The 21580-nt window shown below is 46.5% G+C and overlaps 2 protein-coding genes and 1 pseudogene across 2 annotated transcripts in view; 2 read left to right on the forward strand and 1 right to left on the reverse strand.

Annotated features, from left to right (window-relative positions):
- The window catches only part of Tmem248 (transmembrane protein 248), an 18269-nt gene extending 14678 nt beyond the window's left edge, over nucleotides 1-3591 (reverse strand). Inside the window, exon 1 of the mRNA XM_005344677.3 lies at nucleotides 3368-3591. The gene's annotated coding sequence lies outside the window, so the exon portion shown is untranslated. The remainder of the gene's footprint in view (nucleotides 1-3367) is intronic.
- Nucleotides 3250-3630, forward strand: LOC106144077 (collagen alpha-1(I) chain-like). The gene has a single exon (XM_013350495.1). The coding sequence runs from the start codon at nucleotides 3250-3252 to the stop codon at nucleotides 3628-3630; it is 381 nt and encodes a 126-aa protein (XP_013205949.1).
- A 12692-nt stretch (nucleotides 3631-16322) lies between these two features.
- LOC101980194 lies at nucleotides 16323-18781 on the forward strand (annotated as a pseudogene).
- Nucleotides 18782-21580: the final 2799 nt, after the last annotated feature.

Genomic DNA, 21580 nt, shown 5'->3' on the forward strand with positions numbered 1-21580 from the left:
AAGAGCAGGCAATGCTCTTAACCTCTGAGCCATCTCTCCAGCACCCCCAGATCAGGATTTTTAAAAACTACTCTGCTTTCAGTTTTTCTATGTATTCATAAATGAGATTTTTAAAAATGCTTACCATTCTGCATGATTATCTTTTTATTTTATTATTACTATTATTATTGTTGTTGTTATTATTAAAACAAGGTCTTCCTGTGTAGCTTTGATGGCCTGAAACTTGCTATACATATCAGGCAGGCTCCAGACTTACAAAAATCCACCTGCCTCTGTTTCCCAAGTACTTGGTTAAAGGCCTGTGCTACCAGGAATAAGACATACTTCTACTTCTTAGGAATTTGATTGACTTTAAACAGAAAAACATTTGAGTCAGCCAAGTATCTATAACTCAAAACTCCTTTCTACCATTCACAAACATTTTCAAATAGGAAATTAAAGGCTCTGATTAATGTATTCTTCAGCAAAGAGATGCAAGGTTTCTGAGTCAGGCATGGTGGCACACACTGTAATCCTAGCACTCAGGAGGCAGAGGCAGGCCAAACTACAGACAGTTGGAGCAAACGGCAGCTAACTGTGGGGACGTCACTTGAAAGGACAGGGGACAGCTGTGTGACACTCACCAGAATTAACTGTAGCACACCTTCTGTGTCTGCAACTCTAGTTCCAAAATCTTAACCACGACTAAAAAAATAAAGGTCTAACTACTGATCTGCTTGCCTAGGAGTGTTTAAAATAGTAAAATATTAAATTAAAAACAGCCTGCTAAGACCACTCAGGGGATACAGGTGTCGCCTTGCAAGTGCAGTGGCTGAGTTTGACCGTGGGAGGGGAGAACTGACTCCAGAGTTGTCCTTTCAGCTCCGTATGCACACACGCAAATACAAACTAAGTAATGTGACCAAAAATGAAATGAAAATTAAAGATGTCAGTAACACTATGTAAGAAACTCTCAAGAGTAACAGAGGCAAAACCAGATTACAACAGGGTAAGGAGAAAATAACTACTTACTACATGCCAATGAGCTGAGCACATAACTGCTTAGTATATACCGAAGGGTGTTCTAATCCTACCAACACTGCTAGGTGAGGATTCCTAGCCCTAGCTTTCTTTTTGTCTGTTTGGGTTTGGGGGGGTTTCAAGACGGGTTTTTTTGTTTTTTTTTTTGTTTTTTTTTTTCCCGAGACAGGGTTTCTCTGTGGTTTTGGAGCCTGTCCTGGAACTAGCTCTTGTAGACCAGGCTGGTCTCGAACTCACAGAGATCCGCCTGCCTCTGCCTCCCGAGTGCTGGGATTAAAGGCGTGTACCACCACCAATAGGCAGTATCCCTAATTTACAGAAGAGGAAACCCAGTCAAAATAGATTAGGTAATTGACAAGGATGTATGCAGGCGTGTAAGTGGCAGAGGCTGATTCTCTCTTGACTCACTGTTATCACACAATACCAGGGCCAGTATGAGGGCTTCACATGCTATGAACGCACCAACTACATCATTATGGACAATAACTTTAATAAGCACACAATTAGGCCGGAGCGGGGTGGGGGTGGGGTGTGGCGCACACCTTTAAACCCAGCACTCAGGAGGCAGAGGCAGGTGAATCTCTGTGAGTTTGAAGCCAGCCTGGTCTACAAAGCTAGTTCCAGGACAGTCAGGTTACACACAGAAACCCTGTCTCAAAAATCAAAAAAAATAAAAATAAACAATTAAGAACAAGTTTTGTGGTACTAGAAAGAAGGCTCAGCTGCTCTTCCAGGGGACCCGGGTCAGGATCCCAGCACCCCAGTGGCAGTTCACAAGTGTCTAAGATTACAGGCATGTGCCATAGGCCTGGACCACAATTGGAATTCTACAGATTTTCCACAATCAAAAACCAGCCTGTAGGTCCACCATCCCTACACTACGCTCTACTGCCTCCCCCATCAGGACCATGTCTCCTCAGCTGTGTGTTCAAGAGGAGGGGAGCACTAAAGACGAGACGGAAGAAGCATGACATAGTAAGTTGATGCTCTCCTGAACATGTCTACACAAAAGCAAAGACTGAACCAGCGTCGGCCTGGGAAAAATCACAGTTCCAGAGCTGTGATGTGCCTTCAGTTTAATTTCCCGAATGTTAAACCCACACCTGGATCCAGAGACTTGGAGCTGAATGCCTCAGTTATGTGGAAATCATGGACATCATGCCTTGGTTTGCTGTGTCAAACTATGATGGCAGATAAGAACTGACCTCATTCCCTAGCCTTGCCAAGCAGGCTACCACTATTGGGTTTCTGCACAGGGCCTGGTGGCACATACCTATCACCCCAACTATGAGGCTGAGACAGCAGGATCACAACCAAACCATACTGAGAGTTACGGGCTAGCCTGGACTACACAGTGAGACCGTCTCAACAACAAAGAAAACACTTTTTTTTTAAAGCCAGGCTTAACTGGCATGGTGGCGCACACCTACTATCCCAGAACTAGGGCTTCTAAGACAAGAAAATCGGGAATCTAAGGTCAGCATCAGTGAGCCTGAGCTGTCCGAGGTTTCATGACACCCACCCCCATCTCCAATACTCCGAAGATTAAAACAAAACAATACCGTTATCACCCTGTCAAGCGTGGCAGGCTGGTACACACCTGTATCTCAGAACTAGCGAATCTAAGCCAGGAAGATCAGTAGCTGAAGGCTGAGTAGGGAATTCCAAGCCAACCTATCTGGAAGATATCTAAGATGACAGCGCACAGAATTTCACTGCTTCGTGTTGGGTTTGTGCGGATGGGTGGCTCCCTCCCACCTTCTCTCCAGCCGGAGAATGTCACCAACAAGCAAAGTCAAAAAAACTAAAACTGGTGTCTCTCTCTCTCTCTCTCTCTCTCTCACACACACACACACACACACACACACACACACACACACACACACACACACACACACAAATAGAGAGTGGAGAGATGGTCGCGAGGGTTAAGAGCACCTGCTACCCCAGGGGGCCGGAGTCAGGTTCTCAACCCCCACATCATCAAGCAGCTAACAATGGCCTCTATCTCCAGTTCTAGGAACACAACGCCCTCTTCTGGATTCTGAAGGTACTTGCACTCACGTGCACAAACAGACACAAACGCAACGTTTTTAAAATTTCCAAAACCGAATCTTTTTTTTTTCTTCTTTCCTAAAAATTACAAAGCACGTCCACTCGGCCGTATCCCGACGATCACAGGCCTTGGCTCCGGGAGCCAGGACTCTGCAGGCCTCAGGCCTCGGGAGGATGGAGCGGGCCGGGGAGACCAGCGGAGCTGAAGCGGGCGGAGGAGCCCGCGCACCGACCGCCCGGGGTCCCGGCCCCCGCGCCCGCTATGCCGACCCCGACCCTGTCCCCTACTCACCGCCCCACACAGCGGCGGCTCCGCGGACGCCCGCAGCCTGGCCCCGGTCACTCGCGGCGGCGCGCGGCGGGTCCGGGGCTGCCCCGCACCATCCTCCCGGCCGCTCCGGAGACAGCGAGTGGCTCCCCGGGGCCAACGGGACGAGCCGGAGACAGGCCAGAGGGCGCCTAGGAGACGCCGGCTCCGCGCGCCCGCCGCGAACGCCGGCCTTTCCGGGTGAGAGCAGAAAACCACGTCATCACAAACGCCGCCGTGACCTGTGACCCCCCGCTCGCGACGGCAGCGCGGCAGGGACAGAATTGCTCGCGCGTGGGGGCGTGGCGTGTGGGGTGGGGTCGTGTCTTTAGTTGGTTACCGAGCCGGGAAAGGTTAGGGACCATGGGGCTGCCTGAATGGCTTCGCTCACGTTCGCGGATCGCGGTGAGCTTGTTCGGTTCTGTCCGGGAGTGCATCTGCGTGTGCAGTGCATGGTGTGTACCGGGTGAGAGAGTAAGGAGGGCACAATTTTCGTTCATTTCTGTTGGCGTTCTGGGTTGATTTTAAGACACCGTCTCGTGAATTGCAGCCCGGCTTCTCAATTTCTAAGGAACCCAACGTAGGTTCCAACTATGTTGCCTAGCCTGACTCCAAGTAATTGATGGGAAAAAACAATAATCTCAAAACTGGGTGTGGCAGCGCCTAACTTTCATCCCAGAGCTCGGAAGCTCAGGCAGGCGGGTCTCTGAGTTGAAGAAGAAAAGGAAGAGAAGGAGGAGGAGAAAAGGAGGAGGAGGAGGAGCAGGAGGAGGAAATAGATCTCTCTCTCTCTCTCTCTCTCTCTCTCACACACACACACACACACACACACACACACACACACACACACACACACACAAAACCCACATAAACAAAATGAAAGTATTCCCACAAGGCAATACGTTTTCGTAAAAGGGGTGAACCCTGACCCAAACCAAAGCCGATGGGCTGAACCCTCCTTAGCTTGCTGCTCAAGCCACCGTGCCTGCCAATTACTGCCACGCTTCCCTCCTATCATGGACTCGAACCACCAGGAACCGTAAACCAAAATCAGCTCTTTCTTCCATCAATTGCTTTGGCCATGGTGTCTTCTCACAGCAACAGGAAGGCTAACACAGCCCTCCTCTCTGTAGACACTACTGGTTTAGAACCTTCTGCACGGGGTCTCTATTGCCTCCCTAGAGAACGGGACATTTCATTATTTCATGTCTCAGTCCTCTGGAACCTAGTTGACCTTTGAAGAGGCAAAATATTATTTTTTAATCCCTCTGAGCACATTAATGCAGACCTCCAGATACAATTATTGAAAACTTGTCCACTTTTCTGGTCTTGTCTTTTTTTAGAGACAGACAGACAGAGTGCCAGGGCAGGGCTTTCTCTGTAGAGTGCCTGCACTGGGGCTGCATAGAAACCCCTGTGTGTGTGGTGGTGGTGGTGGAGCGGAGAGATGGGAGACAAGATCTTGCTGTATAGCCATGGCGGGTCTAAAACCCAATATGTAAACTATGCTGGTCTCAAAGATCCACCTGCCCCTGCCTCCCATGTTCTGGGATTAAAGGTGTGTGCCACCACACTCATAGTCTTGCACTTTTAATTACCGTGTAACCTTTAGAAAATAGTTGGGCAAAAACCAAACACTTTAAACTTTGTATTGTACACTCATGTCCTTTAAGCCAGTCTCTAAAATTATTAGAAAGAGCAAACCAATAACTTCATTGATATAAGAAGAGGTTTGGATCAAAGTATTAAACTTTATTTATTTTTTTTTTTCGAGACAGGGTTTCTCTGTGGCTTTGGAGCCTGCCCTGGAACTAGCTCTGTAGACCAGGCTGGTCTCGAACTCACAGAGATCCGCCTGCCTCTACCTCCCGAGTGCTGGGATTAAAGGCGTGCGCCACCACCGCCCGGCTAAACTTTAAATCTTAAAAGTTTTAATATCAGGGTTGGAAAGATGGCTCTGCAGTTAAGAACACCAGCTGCTCTTTCGGGAGACTCAGGTTGGATTCCCAGTGCTTATAAAGCAGTAGCAACCATCTATAACTCCATTTCATCTGTGGTGCACAGACATACATGCAGACAAAACTTCCATACACATAAATTTTTAAAAGTTTTATTATCGGCCAGGCGGTGGGGGTGCGTGCCTTTAATCCCAGCATCGGGAGGCAAAGGCGGGCAGTTCTCTGAGTTCGAGGCCAGCCTGGTCTACAGAGTGAGTTCCAGGATATCCAGGGGCTGCATGGAGAAACCCTGTCTCAAAAAAACAAAAACAAGCCAGGCAGTGGTGGTGCACACGTTTAATCCCAGCACTCAGGAGGCAGAGACAGGAGGCCAGCCTGGTCTACAGAGCGAGTTCCAGGACAGAGTTCCAAAGCTACAGAGAAACCCTGTCTCAAAAAAAGAAAAACAAAACAAAAATAAAAAAAAAAACCTGAGACTGGAGTAGCTATTGAGAGTTATTTTAGGCAGGGGGATCCTCTGTATCCTCTCCAAGGTCTGACTTCAACAGTATTGTTACTTTTTATTTAGTACCTATTACCTAGCAAACATTGTAGTGGTTTGATTGAGAATGGCCCCCATAGGCCCATATGTTTGAATGCTTGGGCCCCAGTTAGAGGAAACATTTGGGAAGGACTAAGGGTGTGGACTGTGTAGGTGTGGCCTGGATGGAGTGGGTGTGTCACTGGGGGAAGTTTGCGAATTTAAAAGTCCACACCAGGCCCCAGTATCGTCTCTCTCTGCCCACGCTGTGGATCGGGTTGTAAAGGTCTCAGCTACTGCCCCAGTGCCATGCCTGTCTGCTCCTGCCATGATCATGGACTAACCCTCAGAAACGGTAAGCAAACCCCAGTTAAATGCTTTCTTTTGAGTTTCCCCAGTGGTGTGTCTTCATAGCAATAGAACAGTACCTAAGACAAATACAGAAAACAGAAAAGCAGCTAAAAAAAATGCAATGAGATGGCATCAGCCTGTTCTTTCTCTGTAGCCTGTGTTTGTCACTGTGACTGGAAATGAAAAACAAAAGCAAGGATACTCAGGGTGCAAGGAAGTCAGGAGTGGGCCACTGGAACCAGATTACAAACATAAAACAAAAGGAGTTTTAAGGGGAGAGAAGTTGGGAATTGTGCTGCACACCTTTAATCCCAGCACTCAGGAGGCAGAATGGCAGCTCTCTTTCTTTCTTTTCTTTTTTTTCTTTTTTTTTTAATTTATTTATTAAAGATTTCCGTCTCTTCCCCGCCACCGCCTCCCATTTCCCTCCCCCTCCCCCAGGCAGCTCTCTTTCTAAAGTCAAAGCCAACCTGGTCTAGAGTGAGTTCCAGGATAGTCAGGTCTGTAACATGAGAAACCCTGTCTCGAAAAAACAAAACAAAAATGGGGAGGGAGAGGAAGGAACTAGTTTGGAGACTGTGGGCTGGAGGAACAAACATTAGGACCCAGCCAAGCCAAGCATGGTAGCTCATGGGAGACTCTCTGTGGTTCCAGAATGTCTCCTGGGCTGTGTTTTTATTAAGGGCAACTACATACAAAGACACTATAATCCTTAAGCCATGTTTATAAGGAAATCAAATGTTCTACTTGATTAATATCAGGGAGAACAAAGATGAGGAAGTACAGGAAGAAAAACATATGGGAACAGAACATGCTGTCCATCTTAGGAAATAGATCGTCGAGTTGGTAATATCTGTTATAAAGATCATTTCCTTCTGTCCTTAGAATGTCAAACGTCAGAGCACTCTCAAACACTGGGTGAGTTTCCTTCACAGATGAGGCTATAAAACGTATAAACCAGAAAACCTTGAGATATCGCACAGAGGTGGATCAGTGAGTTCGAGGCCAGTCTGGTATACAGAGTGGGTTCCAGGACAGCAACAGCTACACAAAGAAACCCTGTCTCAAAAAGCAAAAACAAAAACCAAAAAAATCTAGCATTTTCCAGCTTTCTTGAGCCAAAAAACCTGTTGTACAACTGTTTCCCTCTGTCCTGAGTGTGCCAAGGAGCAGGGTCCCTGCTGCCTTCAGATGGAGAATGTGTTTCTTTCTCATTAGGTTCAACTCCCTCTAGGGTTGTTCTTTGCACTCCGAGCTCAAATGCTTTGCCTTGTCCATCTCTGACTGACCCCTCTCAGGTTGGGGTCTTATGTTAAGTGCTTTTTTAAAATAATTTTTTAAATAATTTTTTAACAATTTACTTAACTTCATTCTTATGTGCATTGATGTGAAGGTGTCAGATCTTGTTATGTGCATTGATGTGAAGGTGTCAGATCTTGTGGAATTGCATTTTCAGACAGTTGTGAGCTGCCATGTGGGTGCTGGGAATTGAACCCAAGTCTTCTGGAAGAGCAGTCAGTGCTCTTAACCACTGAGCCATCTCTCCAGCTCCTGTTAAGTGCTTTTAAGAAACGGGCATGTCGGGGGCTGGAGAGATGGCTCAATGGTTAAGAGCTCTGGCTGCTCTTCCAAAGGTCCTGAGTTCAATTCCCAGCAACCACATGGTGGCTTACAACCATCTGTAATGAGATTTGATGCCCTCTTCTGGCCTGCAGGGATACATGCAGGCAGAGCTCTGTATACATAATAAATTAAAAAGAAAAGAAAAGAAAGAAACAGGCATGTCGGTACAGTCCTCCAGTTAGCACGGCCAGAAGCAAGCCTGTATGAAGTCACCAGGGACAGCCATGGAGCTTTGGATCCAGACCCTGTCCTCACTTCAAGCCAGAGACACCTCCACCCTCATCCAACATCCAGAAAATCCCAGCCCCATAGAGCAGTGGCTCTATGCATTTCATAACTGGATCTATACATGGACTTTTCTTGGATACCCTGGTGTTTTCTGCTTTGTGAATCCTATCCTAGGATCATTACCAATACCAATTCAAAAGAGTGTCGATCACCTGAGCCCCTGTGTGCCAATGCAACAGAGCCATGGGACACATCTCCCCTCAGGGAGAGAGGGTCTGAGCACTCCCCTAGATGGACTTGAAATCTAAGATAAGCCATCAACTTGTTGGGGAAATAATCTCGGTGTCACACAAAGAAAAGCACAAAGTGACAGTGACCCAGCAAAAGAAATTTCCTTTTGTAAAAAGGGTACATCCCAGGACCATAAACCAGGCCAGCGAGCACACCAGGGCAGGAAGTTCACTTGATAAAGATTTGATCTGAAGAAGAGACACCTCTTAATTAGAAGAGATGATAGTTCATCAAACAGCATGGCCATTTAATCTCTACTAATAAAACTAACAGATGCTTTTCATTTGATTAGTTATAACTTGCCAAAAGAGAATCTCCTCGAAATTAGTGTTGGGGAAGGGTTTTGTTTCTGTATTTTCAGGAGAATAAAGGCTTTCAGCTAAGGAATCTAAACACCACCAGACAAATGAGACATCTGAAGAAAACGGGCAAATCATCCAGAAAAAGTGTCTCAAAAAAAAAAGAGTAAATTGGCCTATTAGTATATCACATTTCCAACAGGATAAAATTTCGTAAATCTTCCCAAATGTTTGTTTCTGCTATTCTCTACAGACATATATGCAAATGGTCTTGTTGTCACCGCCATCCCAGTCCGATTAAAGATTGAAGCTGGCTTCTCCCAGTCAGTGGGTTGCCTTTTTGTCTTAGTGACAGTGTCCTTTGCTTTACAGAAGCTCCAATGTAAAACTTTTAAAGCTAGTAGTAGCTTTTTAAAAGTAGATTTGAAGAAGGAGGGGGATCACAAGCAAGGAACTCAGGACCACGAGGGCAGTTTGGATGCTCAACTTACTAAACCTGGATGGAGGTGGGCGGTCCTTGGACTTCCCACAGGTCAGGGAACCCTGATTACTCTTCAAGCTGATGAGGGAGAGGGACTTGATCGGGGGAGGGGGAGGGAAATGGGAGGCGGTGGCGGGGAGGAGGCAGAAATCCTCAATAAGTAAATAAATTTTAAAAAGAAGTTTTACATTGGATTGGATTTTTGTATATTGTATACAAATTTTGATATTAATACAAATTTGAGATTAATTTTGTTAGAACATTTTCACTACATTTCCACTCCTTTTCAAGGTATTTTACCTATACAATTTACATTTATAATATAATGTAAATATAAATTTACAATATAAATGATTGGCCCATTAGCTCTGGCTTCTTATTAACTCTTATAACTTATATAAACTTATATAAATTTATATACATATACCAATGTAATACAAATTTATGGTCCTTGAAAATTATTATTACCAACTATTTAGGATAATAAGGAAATACAGGATAGTAGTTAATCACCTGTTATAAACAAACTTGTAGTCACATTAGGTATGTTTTCTAGGTCAAATAAAGATATATTTTAGATAGGCAGGTCATCATCAAACACTTCAGAGATCTACAGAATATAGCATTTAAGATGTTTTCATAGCATAGGTTATTTTTTCTTTTTTCTGACAATGAGACATGTCTGCTCTTAGCAGCACCAACCCACTTCAGAGAAGATGATGGGCACTGAAGAAATGCCACAGGGAGTTTACTTTCTTCATGGCAAAATTTAGCCACTGGGCAACAAAATGCTCTTTCCTCAACTCGTGACAATATGCTGTCCTAATGGGACAAGAAGGACACAGAAGACTGTGACTGCCAGACCTTGCCGAGACAAGGCAGGTACAGTCCTTCAAAAACTCTGCCTCATAGAAAAGTCTGTCAGATATTCTAGGCCTGTAGGCCAAAGATGGATGCCCTAACATTGCAGAGGAACATCGGGTGACTGTCCAGACAGCCATCTGTTTCTGTCATTTCTCACAGTTTTTTTTGAAGACACTTGCTTACACTTCATGCTTACTCAGTTAGTATTATGTCTTCATTGGGTCTCCGAGGTAGTTAAAGACTAGACAGTTATATCTTTCACTGTTTACAAGACTCAGAAAAGAAATATAAAGTATATAAGATTGAGAGATATCAAAAGATAGTTTTAAATAGTAGTGCAAGTTATGAAAGAAAGTAAATTAGGCACAAGACTTTGGAGTTGCCAAGAGAGAATGGATATGGAGTATTTTCTCTGAATTTGTCAAAGGCAAATGAACTAGACATTGTTGATGTATTTACTGCCTGTATATATTGCAAATGGTATTGCACTTAGTATGTAAAGTTTTTCTTATACTAGTTATAGCCTTTTTTATTTTAGACAACAAGGGGGAGTGTAGTGATATTTCATTTGTATTTTAATAAATAAAGCTTGCCTGAAGGTCAGAGAGTAAAACAGCCACACTGGTCAGCCTCACAGACCAGGCAGTCTGGTTACACACACCTTTAATCCCACTAGCCACACTAGTTGCTATAAAAAACCAGATGGTAGTAGTAATGCCTTTAATCCCAGCACTAGAGGAAGATAAAAAGGAGGAGACAGGTCTCAGGCTCAGTTTCATTCTGAGAATTCGTGGAGGCAGGATGGCCATTTTGGTCTGAGGTAGAGGTAAGAGCCAATGGCTGGCTGCTTTGCGTTTCTGATCTTCAGGTTTAATCCTAATATCTGTGTCTACTTTTTATCATTCATGCTATATTCTGTTATGTTATAGCATGGTGTAAATAGATTTGGGGCACCATTTGTTGTCTGAGGTTTCTGGGGTTTCTATCCTGCCCGGTTCTCACAGTTGTTAAGTCCCAAAGAAATTACACAGAGGTCTACATTAGTTACAAACTGATTGGCCCATTAGCTCAGGCCTCTTATTAACTCTTATAACTTATATAGCCCATTATTAGCCCATTGAGCTGTCTGACTTATTAGGCTAGCTAGGGTCAAAGATACAAAACAGCCTGATTGTTGCTAGGTCTTGTTAATACCAAACGCAATGATTAATTCCTTATACCCATTTTTGCTCTCAATCTCCTGATATAAAAAAACTATCGATGAGTGGGTATGTTTAGCAAGCTAACAAACTTTTGACAGGAAAAAAACAAAACAAAACAAAAAACCAACTCACAATTCCCCATTATACATTTTTTTCTTTAAACCTAGCCAGCATATGCAGTTTTTAAAGTTGCATAAACAAAAATAATAGTATTATGATAAGTTACTAGAATCATTTGGTGAGAGTGTTTTATTGAGCCTCTGGAAAAGGGCCCTAAGACAAGAAATTTTTCATTATTCTCTCTCTCTCTCTGTTTTTATTTGGTTGGATGGTTGGTTCCCCCGCCCCAAGGCTCTTGTCAATTGGCCAGGCCCAGCTGGAATGTTGGGTCCCCACCCAGGCAGGAGATTCTGTTCCTTAGAGAAGAGTTTTCTCTTAACAAGCCTTACCTGCCTACTACTTTAACATCTCCTCCTCTAAAGAACTAAACTACTGTGACTGACCTCTGAGCCAAGCAACTGCCATCTTTGAGCAGGCAGTGTGCCTCCCCCTTGCTAAACAGAACCTCAGATGGTTTGATGAGCGATTACACCCCGCCCCTAAGTATCCAACTCCTCTCTACTATCTGGAAACCTTGCACATGGCCTGGAGGAAGACACACACACGTGCATATATACTCATACACCATTGCACATATGCACAAAACACACACACAAACAAACACACAAGCAAAGAACAGAGGGCACAGCCTCCAGCTCAGCTGAGACTTGACCTGACACACACACATACACACACCAGAGGGCACAGCTGCCAGCTCAGCTGAGACTTGGCCTGACTTGCAGCAAACAGGGAAGGAAGAATGGATAGAGGCACGTGTCCTGAAAAGCTGGAGTCTGGTGGGCCAAGGCCACTCTGTGAAATGGCATCACGTACAGAAACAACCCAGAACCTCACAGAACAGCAGGAAGCAGGAGCTAATCTCCTGTCTGTAGTTGACCAGCCCCAGGCTGTAACATCTGGGAGAAGGAGGCTGCAATTTCCACGTGTACTTCGCACGCACTAATCAGTTCTTCCTAAGTATTTGCGCTTGCACACACGGTCCACATTCACACTCTAGAGGAAGGCTTTGACATCCCTCTGAGCCTCACCCCACAGAAGACTGCCAAGCCCTGTGGGCCTGAGGCACCCGTCCTTGATTTGACAGTGCACACCTGCGCATTTCCTCAGGACCTCGTCTGCTATTTACACAGCCACACGGGGCTTCCTCAGTTCCCCACAAGAGGGGCTGGGTTGTTGGGTTGGCAGGGGGGAGGGGCTTCATCTATGTAGATATTGGAGCCCTTCTTCCTACCAGGTAAGGCTTTTCAAATGTGGCTCATAAGGAAGGAGGCCCACACCCCAGTAAGTAAACCCTCACAGATGCTGTGTAAGGAAGTCCGATAAATACTGAACTTGGATTGACCTGTGCCTTGGTTTCTCAGGGACCTTAGAGGTAGACAGAGCTAGTCTCTCCTCCCAAGAAGAAATGTTAGCAACATAAACCCTAGAAACATTTAAGAACCAGATCAGAGGGACTGGAGAGATAGCTTGGCAGTTAAGCACACCGATTGGTCTTCTAGAGGACTCGGGTTCAATTCCCAGCACTCACATAGCATCTTACATACTGCCTGTAACTCTACCTCCAGGGGATCTGACAGCCTCACACAGACATACATGCAAGCAAACCATCAATGCACATGAAGTAAAAATAAACCATCAAATAATAAAAAAAGAATCAGATCGGAGTTCAGACACCCCAAACACTTTTGGCATCTCTGGGCCCTTGGTAAGGATGCAGATGCCCACGGCATCTGGCTTTCACTCAAGAGAAAAACTAGTTGCTTTTTTTTTTTTTTTGCTTTTTTGAGACAGGGTTTCTCTGTGGTTTTGGAGCCTGTCCTGGAACTAGCTCTTGTAGACCAGGCTGGTCTCAAACTCACAGAGATCCACCTGCCTCTGCCTCCCAAGTGCTGGGATTAAAGGCGTGCGCCCACCACCGCCTGGCCTGGTTGCTTTTCTTTGGGATATTTTGTGCTAAACTGCCTACTCCAATCTTACCTCCTGCCTTCTTCTCCCCTCCCTTTCTGAACAGGTAACCTTACCTGCTATTATGGAGTTGGTGTACTGATGTAGCACAGAGAAACCCTGTCTTGAATAAAAAAACAAAATAAAATGTTTTTCTCTATTTATTTAAATGTGTGTGTGCACATGCACAATGTCCGTGCAAGCTAGAAGAGGGTGTCAGACGTGTGGAACTGAGATTACCAACTACTGAATGAAACCCAGGTCCTTGGAAAGAGCCCCCAGTGTTGTCAGACCCTTAGGTCATCTCCCTAGCCCCCTACTTGACGTTCTGATTGGACGAAATGATAGGTTGATTTGTTAGGAGACAAAGCTCGGCCCCATTCCTACCCCGTCCTATGGGATCATGGGATGGCTCAAAGGACACTTGCCTTCCACCGTATGCATGAACTCAGGTCGTCAGGCTCCAGTGAGCACTTATAAGCCACTGCCACCATCTCACCTGTCCTCATGGATGGTTAATAGAGCCAGCAGTTCTCAACCTTCCCAAGATTGTTGGGAACCACTTTAACGTTGTGGCGACCCCACACACAGAAAACAGAAAGTGAAAGTAACCCAGCAAAAAAATTTACTCTTGTATAAAGGGTACTACTTCCCTGGACCCCAAAACAGGCCAGCAAGCACACCAGGGCAGGACGTTCACTTCCTTCTGATTCTACATGAGACCGCAGACCCTGAAAGGACTTTTGCTTCTGCTGTGCCTTTACAAGCTTGCTGTGGCTCTTTCTCTCTCTCTGGTATCTATCATGGTGTGCGTAGATGTGGGGAGATCTCCACTGCCTGTAATACCGTGTGTTTATCTCGTGGAAACATCGCCTTCTACTGGACATTTTTACCTGTGGGTTGTTAAGAAGATGGATGACCCCTCCCTAAGCGGTACTGTCTACTTTGATAAGAATAATAATGAGAACTTTGATGAATACAATAAAATAAAGTAAAAATAAATGCAAGGGCCGGGCGATGGTGGCACACGCCTTTAATCCCAGCACTCGGGAGGCAGAGGCAGGCGGATCTCTGTGAGTTCGAGATCAGCCTGGTCTACAGAGCCAGTTCCAGGACAGGCTCCAAAGCCACAGAGAAACCCTCTCTCGAAAAATAAATAAATAAATGCAAGGGTATGTTTCCCAGCTAAGGCCTATGAGTTCCACATTGGGAGCAGCTCGGGTTAATGTTTAAATGGAAAGCACCTGAGTCCACGAGCCAGGCAGGCTCTAATTCTCTTCCTGCTGGAAAGAGGCAGTCACGTGGCACTAAGACAAAGCTTCCAGATAACGTCAGGTTAGACCAGAGGCCTTGCTAATAATTTTCAGAGAAATAACCCCAGAAAACTAGCTAAGGTTCACAAGGACGCACAGCTGAGCTGTCTGACTTACTAGGCTAGAGTCGAGGATACAAAATGGCCTGATTGTGGATAGCTCCCTTGCTAGGTCTGGTTAATAAGCTAAGGTGATGATTAATTCCTCATTCCCATTTTTGCCCTCAATCTCCTGACATAAAAAACTATTTTTTAAAAAATATTTATTTATTTATTTATTATGTATACAATATTCTGTCTGTGTGTATGTCTGCAGGCCAGAAGAGGGCACCAGGCCTCATTACAGATGGTTGTGATCCACCATGTGGCTGCCAGGAATTGAACTCAGGATCTTTAGGAAGAGCAGGCAATGCTCATAACCACTGAGCCATCTCTCCAGCCCTATAAAAAACTATTGATGAGTCGCTGTGTGCCCTAAAGTTTTAAAGAAGAGCTGACTGGGGCTGCAGAGATGGCTCAGTGGTTAAGAGCACTGCCTGCTCTTCTAAAGGTCCTGAGTTCAATTCCCAGCAACCACATGGTGGCTCACAATCATTCTGTAATGAAGATCTGGTGCCCTCTTCTGGCCTGAAGGCATGCTTGCAGACAGAATACTGTATACACAATAAATACATCTAAAAAAAAAAAAAGTAGAGCTGACTGATCTTTTCACACATAAAAGTTTAGGTTTGTAATTCCCTTAAGACTCTCCATAAGATTACATTGCAAGATAAGTAATAAAGTAATTGGCCCTTTCTTTATGACTTCCAAGTGCTGCCTGCCACTGAAAGACCAGACCAGAACACCTTGCTTGCCATGCGCTTAATCTGTGCCAAGTTGCTTGGCTATGAATGTATGTGGGTCCTTGGTGTAGTGATATTTTGTTTGTAATCTAACAAATAAAACTTGCCTGAATGCCGGGCAGTGGTGGCACAGGCTTTTAATTCAAGCACTTTGGAGGCAGAGGCAGACAGATCTTTGTGAGTTCAAGACCAGCCTGGTCTACAAGAGCTAGTTCCAGGACAGGCTCCAAAGCTACAGAGAAACCCTGTCTAAGAAAACAAGAAAAAGCAAAACAAACAAACAAAAAAACCAAACAACTTGCCTGAAGATCAGTGTGTAGAGCCAAGCCACTAGTTAGCCACAGAAGCACTGGTGGCACACACCTTTAATTCCAGACTGGCAGACAGATCTTTGTGAGTTCAAGGTCACCCAGGGCTACTTGAGAGTAAGTCCGGCTACAAGAAAAACAGAATTTAGACCTTTGATCCCAGCATTTAGGTTAACACACCTTTAATCCTAGGACTCAGGAGGAGACAGAGGCAGGCAGGCCACGCCTTTGATCCCAGGATTTGGGATGACACACCTTCAATCCCAGCACTAGAGAGGACTCTATATAAGGCTGCAGTTCGGCACAGTCTCCCTGCAGTCCCCGGTTTGGTGGAGACCCTTGCAGTCTGCAGTGACACAGCATAGCTAGCCCCTTTGTCTGAGCCTTGGTAGAGTTAAGAACTCTCTAGTGATTTGGCTGCTTTGTTTTTCTGATCTTCCACTTGAACTCCAATAACTGTATGTGTTTTTTTTTATTAATTGTGCTACCTCGGGGTTTATAAACTTGCGGGGGTGGGGGGAGTATAGGATAGAAAGAACAAAGAAAGAAGCTAGAAAGAACACAAAAGAGTAGAGAATAAAGAAGGTAGGCATCTGCTAGATGGGTCGCAACACTCGCTCACGCTCAAGGTCCACAGAGAGCAGGGGTCGGAGACAGCGAAGGCAGAACCAGAGCCATGGACAGAGCAGGCAGTGGCATCAGGAGTACAAGGGGAGGCATAAAGACAGGCGGCACAGCCGGAGGCGCAGGTCAGATTTAGAGGGAGACCTGCTGCAAAGGTCTGGGAGGCGAAGCAGGAGCCCTCGACCACCCCGGTGGCACTCACAGGACCAGTCCTCAGAGTCTGACTCCAGTGAGGAGCGGGCACGCAGCTCCTGGGCCCCGCAGAGTGGCAGGCGCTCAAGGTCCCCAGGGTCATGGGCATCTAGTTCTGAATCCCCTAGAAGCTCTCCGAGCCCTGGGACAGCTGACCTGGCCCCGAGCCAGCCAGGGAACCTGCAGCAACGGCTGCGGCCCCGTGAGAAGCAGAGGCAGCAAGAAGAGCTGCTCAAGGCCTTCGAGACGCCAGAGGAGAAGCGTGCAAGGCGACTAGCCAAGAAGGAAGCTAAGGAGAGCAAGAAGCGAGAGAGGATGGGCTGGGGTGAGGACTATGTGGGCTACACCAACGCCGACAACCCCTTTGGAGACAGCAATCTACTGGGCACCTTCATCTGGCACAAGGCACTGGAGAAGAAGGGTGTCAGCCATCTGGACGAGAAAGAGCTGAAGGAACGCAACAAGAGGATCCAGGAGAGCAACCGGCTGGAGCTCCAAAAGGTGAAACAGCTGCGGCTGGAGCGCGAGCATGCGAAGGCCATGCTGGAGCAACAGCTGGAGCTGCTGCAGAGGGAGAAAGATGCCGAGCACTTCAAGACCTGGGAGGAGCAGGAGGACAACTTCCACCTGCAGCAAGCCAAGCTGCGTTCCAAGATCCGCATCCGAGCCGGGCGGGCTAAGCCCATCGACCTGCTGGCCCAGTATATCAGGGCAGAGGACGACGACGACCTGGCAGTGGAGGTGCATGAGCCCTACACCTTCCTCATTGGCCTCACGGTGGCAGACATGGAAGACCTGCTGGAGGACATCCGGGTGTACATGGACCTGGAGCAGGGTAAGAACGTGGACTTCTGGCGGGACATGACAAGCATCACGGAGGATGAGATCTCCAAGCTCCGCAAGCTGGAGGCCTCAGGGAAGGGCCCAGGGGAGCGCTGCGAGGGTATCAATGCCTCGGTCAGCTCCGATGTGCAGTCGGTGTTCAAGGGGAAGACATACAACCAGCTGCAGGTCATCTTCCAGGGCATCCAGGGCAAGATCCGTGCAGGTGGTCCCAACCTGGACATGGCCTACTGGGAGAGCCTGCTGCAGCAGCTGCGTGTGCGCATGGCCAGGGCCAGGCTCCGTGAGCGCCACCAGGACATTCTGAGGCAAAAGATGCTCAAGCTGAAACAGGAGCAGGGGGTGGAAAGCAAGACACTGTGCTCCATCCTCAAGTCCGAACCCAAGGCCATCCACGGGCCTGGACCCTCGGCGGACCCCGCAGAAGCCAAGGGGGCTCCGGTACCTGGGAATGGGGAAGCAAAGAAGGACATGGAGAGCGAGGCAGTGCTGATGGAGGAGGACCCGATCCAGGAGAGCCTGGCAGACTACTACGATGCAGGCCTCTACAGCCCGCGGCTGCTAATGATACACGAGCTGCCGCTGGACGCACACGTGCTGGAGCCGCAGGAGGACCTGCAACGCCTGCAGCATTCACGCCAGCAGCTCCAGGCCACAGGCGACAAGAGCGACAGTGCCGAGGACATCCTGTTCTTGCAGCGCGCGAGAGAGGGCATGGGGCAGGACGAGGCGCAGTTCAGCGTGGAGATGCCGCTGGGCGCGCGCGCCTACCTGTGGGCAGACAAGTACCGGCCGCGCAAGCCGCGCTTCTTCAACCGCGTGCACACAGGCTTCGAGTGGAACAAGTACAACCAGAGGCACTACGACTTCGACAACCCTCCGCCCAAGATCGTGCAGGGCTACAAGTTCAACATCTTCTACCCAGACCTCATCTGCAAGCAAGCCACGCTGGAGTACTTCCTGGAGGCCTGCGCGGACAACCGCGACTTCGCCATCCTGCGCTTCCATGCTGGGCCGCCCTACGAGGACATCGCCTTCAAGATCGTCAGTGGCGAGTGGAACTACTCGCAGCGCCATGGCTTCCGCTGCCAGTTCGCCAATGGCATCTTCCAGCTATGGTTCCACTTCAAGCGCTACCGCTACCGCCGGTGACACCCGCTGGGCAGGGCCGGCCCAGGACAGCGCCAGGGGTAGGGAGCAGGATGGGTGCCTCCCTCAGCATCCTCTGAGTGCCAATCCCAGGCACTGTGCCTGCAACAGCTCCTGAGGTAGCAGTCCACCTGGAAAGGATTTTAACTGTTTCTCTGAAAGAACTGCTTCAGGTGGGAAAGATATCTTGTTCTCATTTCCACGGACTTGTTCTACCTGTGGGACCCCTTGTGGTTTTGATACGTTTATTAGGAAGCTTCTTCTAGGAGAAAAAAAAATTAGGAAAGCATCAAGAGAGTGCATGAGTGTTTCCTTTCCTATAACCCCCTCAGATAGAAAAGTTTAACTTAGCGGACTCCTTTGGATTCCTCTCAAAGCCCTGTGCTACTGGAGGCTGCTCCCTACCCTCAGACAGCAGCGGGTCAACGTACAGGATGGTGATGTTTGCATCCCCCAGACATTCCCGAGAATGACCTTGGATGGATACAGCTTCCATGGAAAGATGAAAACATACAGAGAATTTGGATAGTCTATTTTATTGTGTTGCCTTTGAATTATTAAGACGGCTGAGGGAGGAGCAACAGTTGATAAATGATATTTGGTTTATAAATGCTACTCAGTTAATCCAATCTATATATTTTGAAAATGCCTTGACTTCAGAATTTAAGTAAAAGATATGTATGTCAAATAGAAGTTGCTTACTGCTTTCTGCTGGGTAGGGAGCAGCCTCCAGTAGCACAAGGCTTTGAAAGGAATCCAAAGGAGTCCACTAAGTTAAACTTTTCTATCTGAGGAGGTTTTAGGAAAGGAAACAATCAAAAACTCTCTTGATTGCTTCCCTCTTTTTTTTTTTTCTAGAATAAGCTTCCTATTAAACGTATCAAAGCCACATGTGGTCCTGCAGGTAGAATAAGTCCATGGAAATAAGAACAAGAACTGTTACTGTGGAGAGAAAGCCCATGGCCCTGCTTTCCCGGCCCCCACAAAGAGGAGTGTCTGGTCCATGGGACCTGCCGATGCCATTCTGCACTGAGGGATGCTGAGCTGCTTCTAGACATTAGGGACCCACATGTGACAGAGGTCCTGCTATGATGACAGCGATGACTGTAGTTTTCTGCAGTCTGAATCCTGTTGGCATTGGAGGACTAGAAATGCAGGCTGAACATTTGACTGTTTTAATCTTTGGGACACAGAACTCATTGTCATTATTGGACCTGAGAACTAAGACCTAAACTTTCCCCTCAGGGGGAGAAACACTCTAAATAAGGAGTGACTGAAACCCTCTTCACTTAAGAAGGGGCAGCCTAAGGGTATAATGCCTGCTCAGAGACCGGAACTGGTATTTGATAGCAGCAATGCCATTGGACTCTCACCCATTAGAAAAAAACTTTTCTTGCCTTTTAATTAGAATGGATTTCAGAAAGCCGTGATATGTTAAATTGTGGATTTATTGTTAATTCCCATTTTAGAATTACGGTATTGACCTGGTAATGTTTGGAACTGCTTATAAGATGTTGAGAATAGTTTGACATGCCCTGTAAATGTTTGGATTTAATGCATGTGTTAAGATTTTGATACAGTATAAAATTGTTAAGAGGTGCTCTAGACCAGCTGAAGAAACACTTTAAACTCAGGTGACCTCCTCTCCTTTAAATAGGAGACTATAGTCTTTAGGAGCATGACTATCCTTAAAAGATGATCTCTCCAGGCAAGAAAGTACGGCTCTGAGGCCCAGAGCCCAAAGGTATTTCTCTCCCTCAATCTCTTTTGTTCACAGAGGTCGGCAGTCAGAGACGGGTTTGAAGCTTCTCCCCAGATACCCAAGACAGGAACTCACATAATTAGAATGCCTGTTCCAAAAGTGGGTAAATCTGAGTAAACGAAGGAGTCTTTGCCTAAGACAGACGCGATCATCTGTCCTGTTGCAGAAGCACAGGTTTGTTAAAATTAATAAAAAGAGGGAAGTGTGGAGGCCAAATTATGCAGGCCCATATTCCACATAGTCTGGCAGGCAGAGAATTCTGAGCGACCTACAAGGTGCAATTTGCACCTGCCACATAGGAGGTGGTCGCCTGGCCTTTTGATAGTAAAACATCCTGACACCATCATACCAAGTGGTCAGGATATGCTAATGCTAATGTTGTTCTGCTCCTTCCCTTGTAAATTAGGAGGTCACCTGGGGAAGAGGTGTTTTCAGTCCATGTGACAAAACAGGCATGGGCAAGACATGACTTAAGTCATTCCCCTGCTACCTAGGAATTAATGCTAAGGAATTGTGTGTTACCTGCCCCCCCTCCCCTCACTTCACCTTGATATAAAAGCTGTTTGGAAAATAAATGTGGGTGATTTTAGGATTATAGATTTTCAGGATTTGAATGATCCCTGAAACTCCCTCCTGATACTGTCGTATGAACTGTGTCTCATTCACATCTCTGCACTGGGTACGAGAAATGGTTTATCTCAGGCTGGTCCCTGACATATTATTACCAAGGGTTTACGATAATAAGGAAATGCAGGTTAGTAGTTAATCTCCTAGTATAATCGAACTTGTAGTCACATTAGGTATGTTTTCAAGGGCAGACAAAGATATATTTTCGATAGACAGGTCATCTTCAAACACAGATCTACAGAATATGGCATTTAAGATGTTTGTATAACATAGGTAATTTTTGTTTTTTTTTTTTTGGTTTTTTTGGTTTTTCGAGACAGGGTTTCTCTGTGGTTTTGGAGCCTGTCCTGGAACTAACTAGCTCTTGTAGACCAGGCTGGTCTTGAACTCACAGAGATCCGCCTGCCCCTGCCTCCCGAGTGCTGGGATTAAAGGCGTGCGCCACCATTGCCTGGCTAACATAGGTAATTTTTTATGACAATGAGATACGTCTACTCCTGGCAGCACCAATCTACTTCAGAGAAGATAATGGGCACTGAAGAAACTCCACATGGAGTTTTCTTTGTGGCAAAAGTAAGTCACTGGGTAAGAAGATGCCCCTGTGTTGATGGCTTACAGCAAGCTGTCCTAATTGAACAAGCAGGACACAAAATATCCT

This window comes from Microtus ochrogaster, chromosome 2 (assembly GCF_000317375.1).
Source record: "Microtus ochrogaster isolate Prairie Vole_2 chromosome 2, MicOch1.0, whole genome shotgun sequence".
NCBI lineage: Eukaryota > Metazoa > Chordata > Mammalia > Rodentia > Cricetidae > Microtus > Microtus ochrogaster.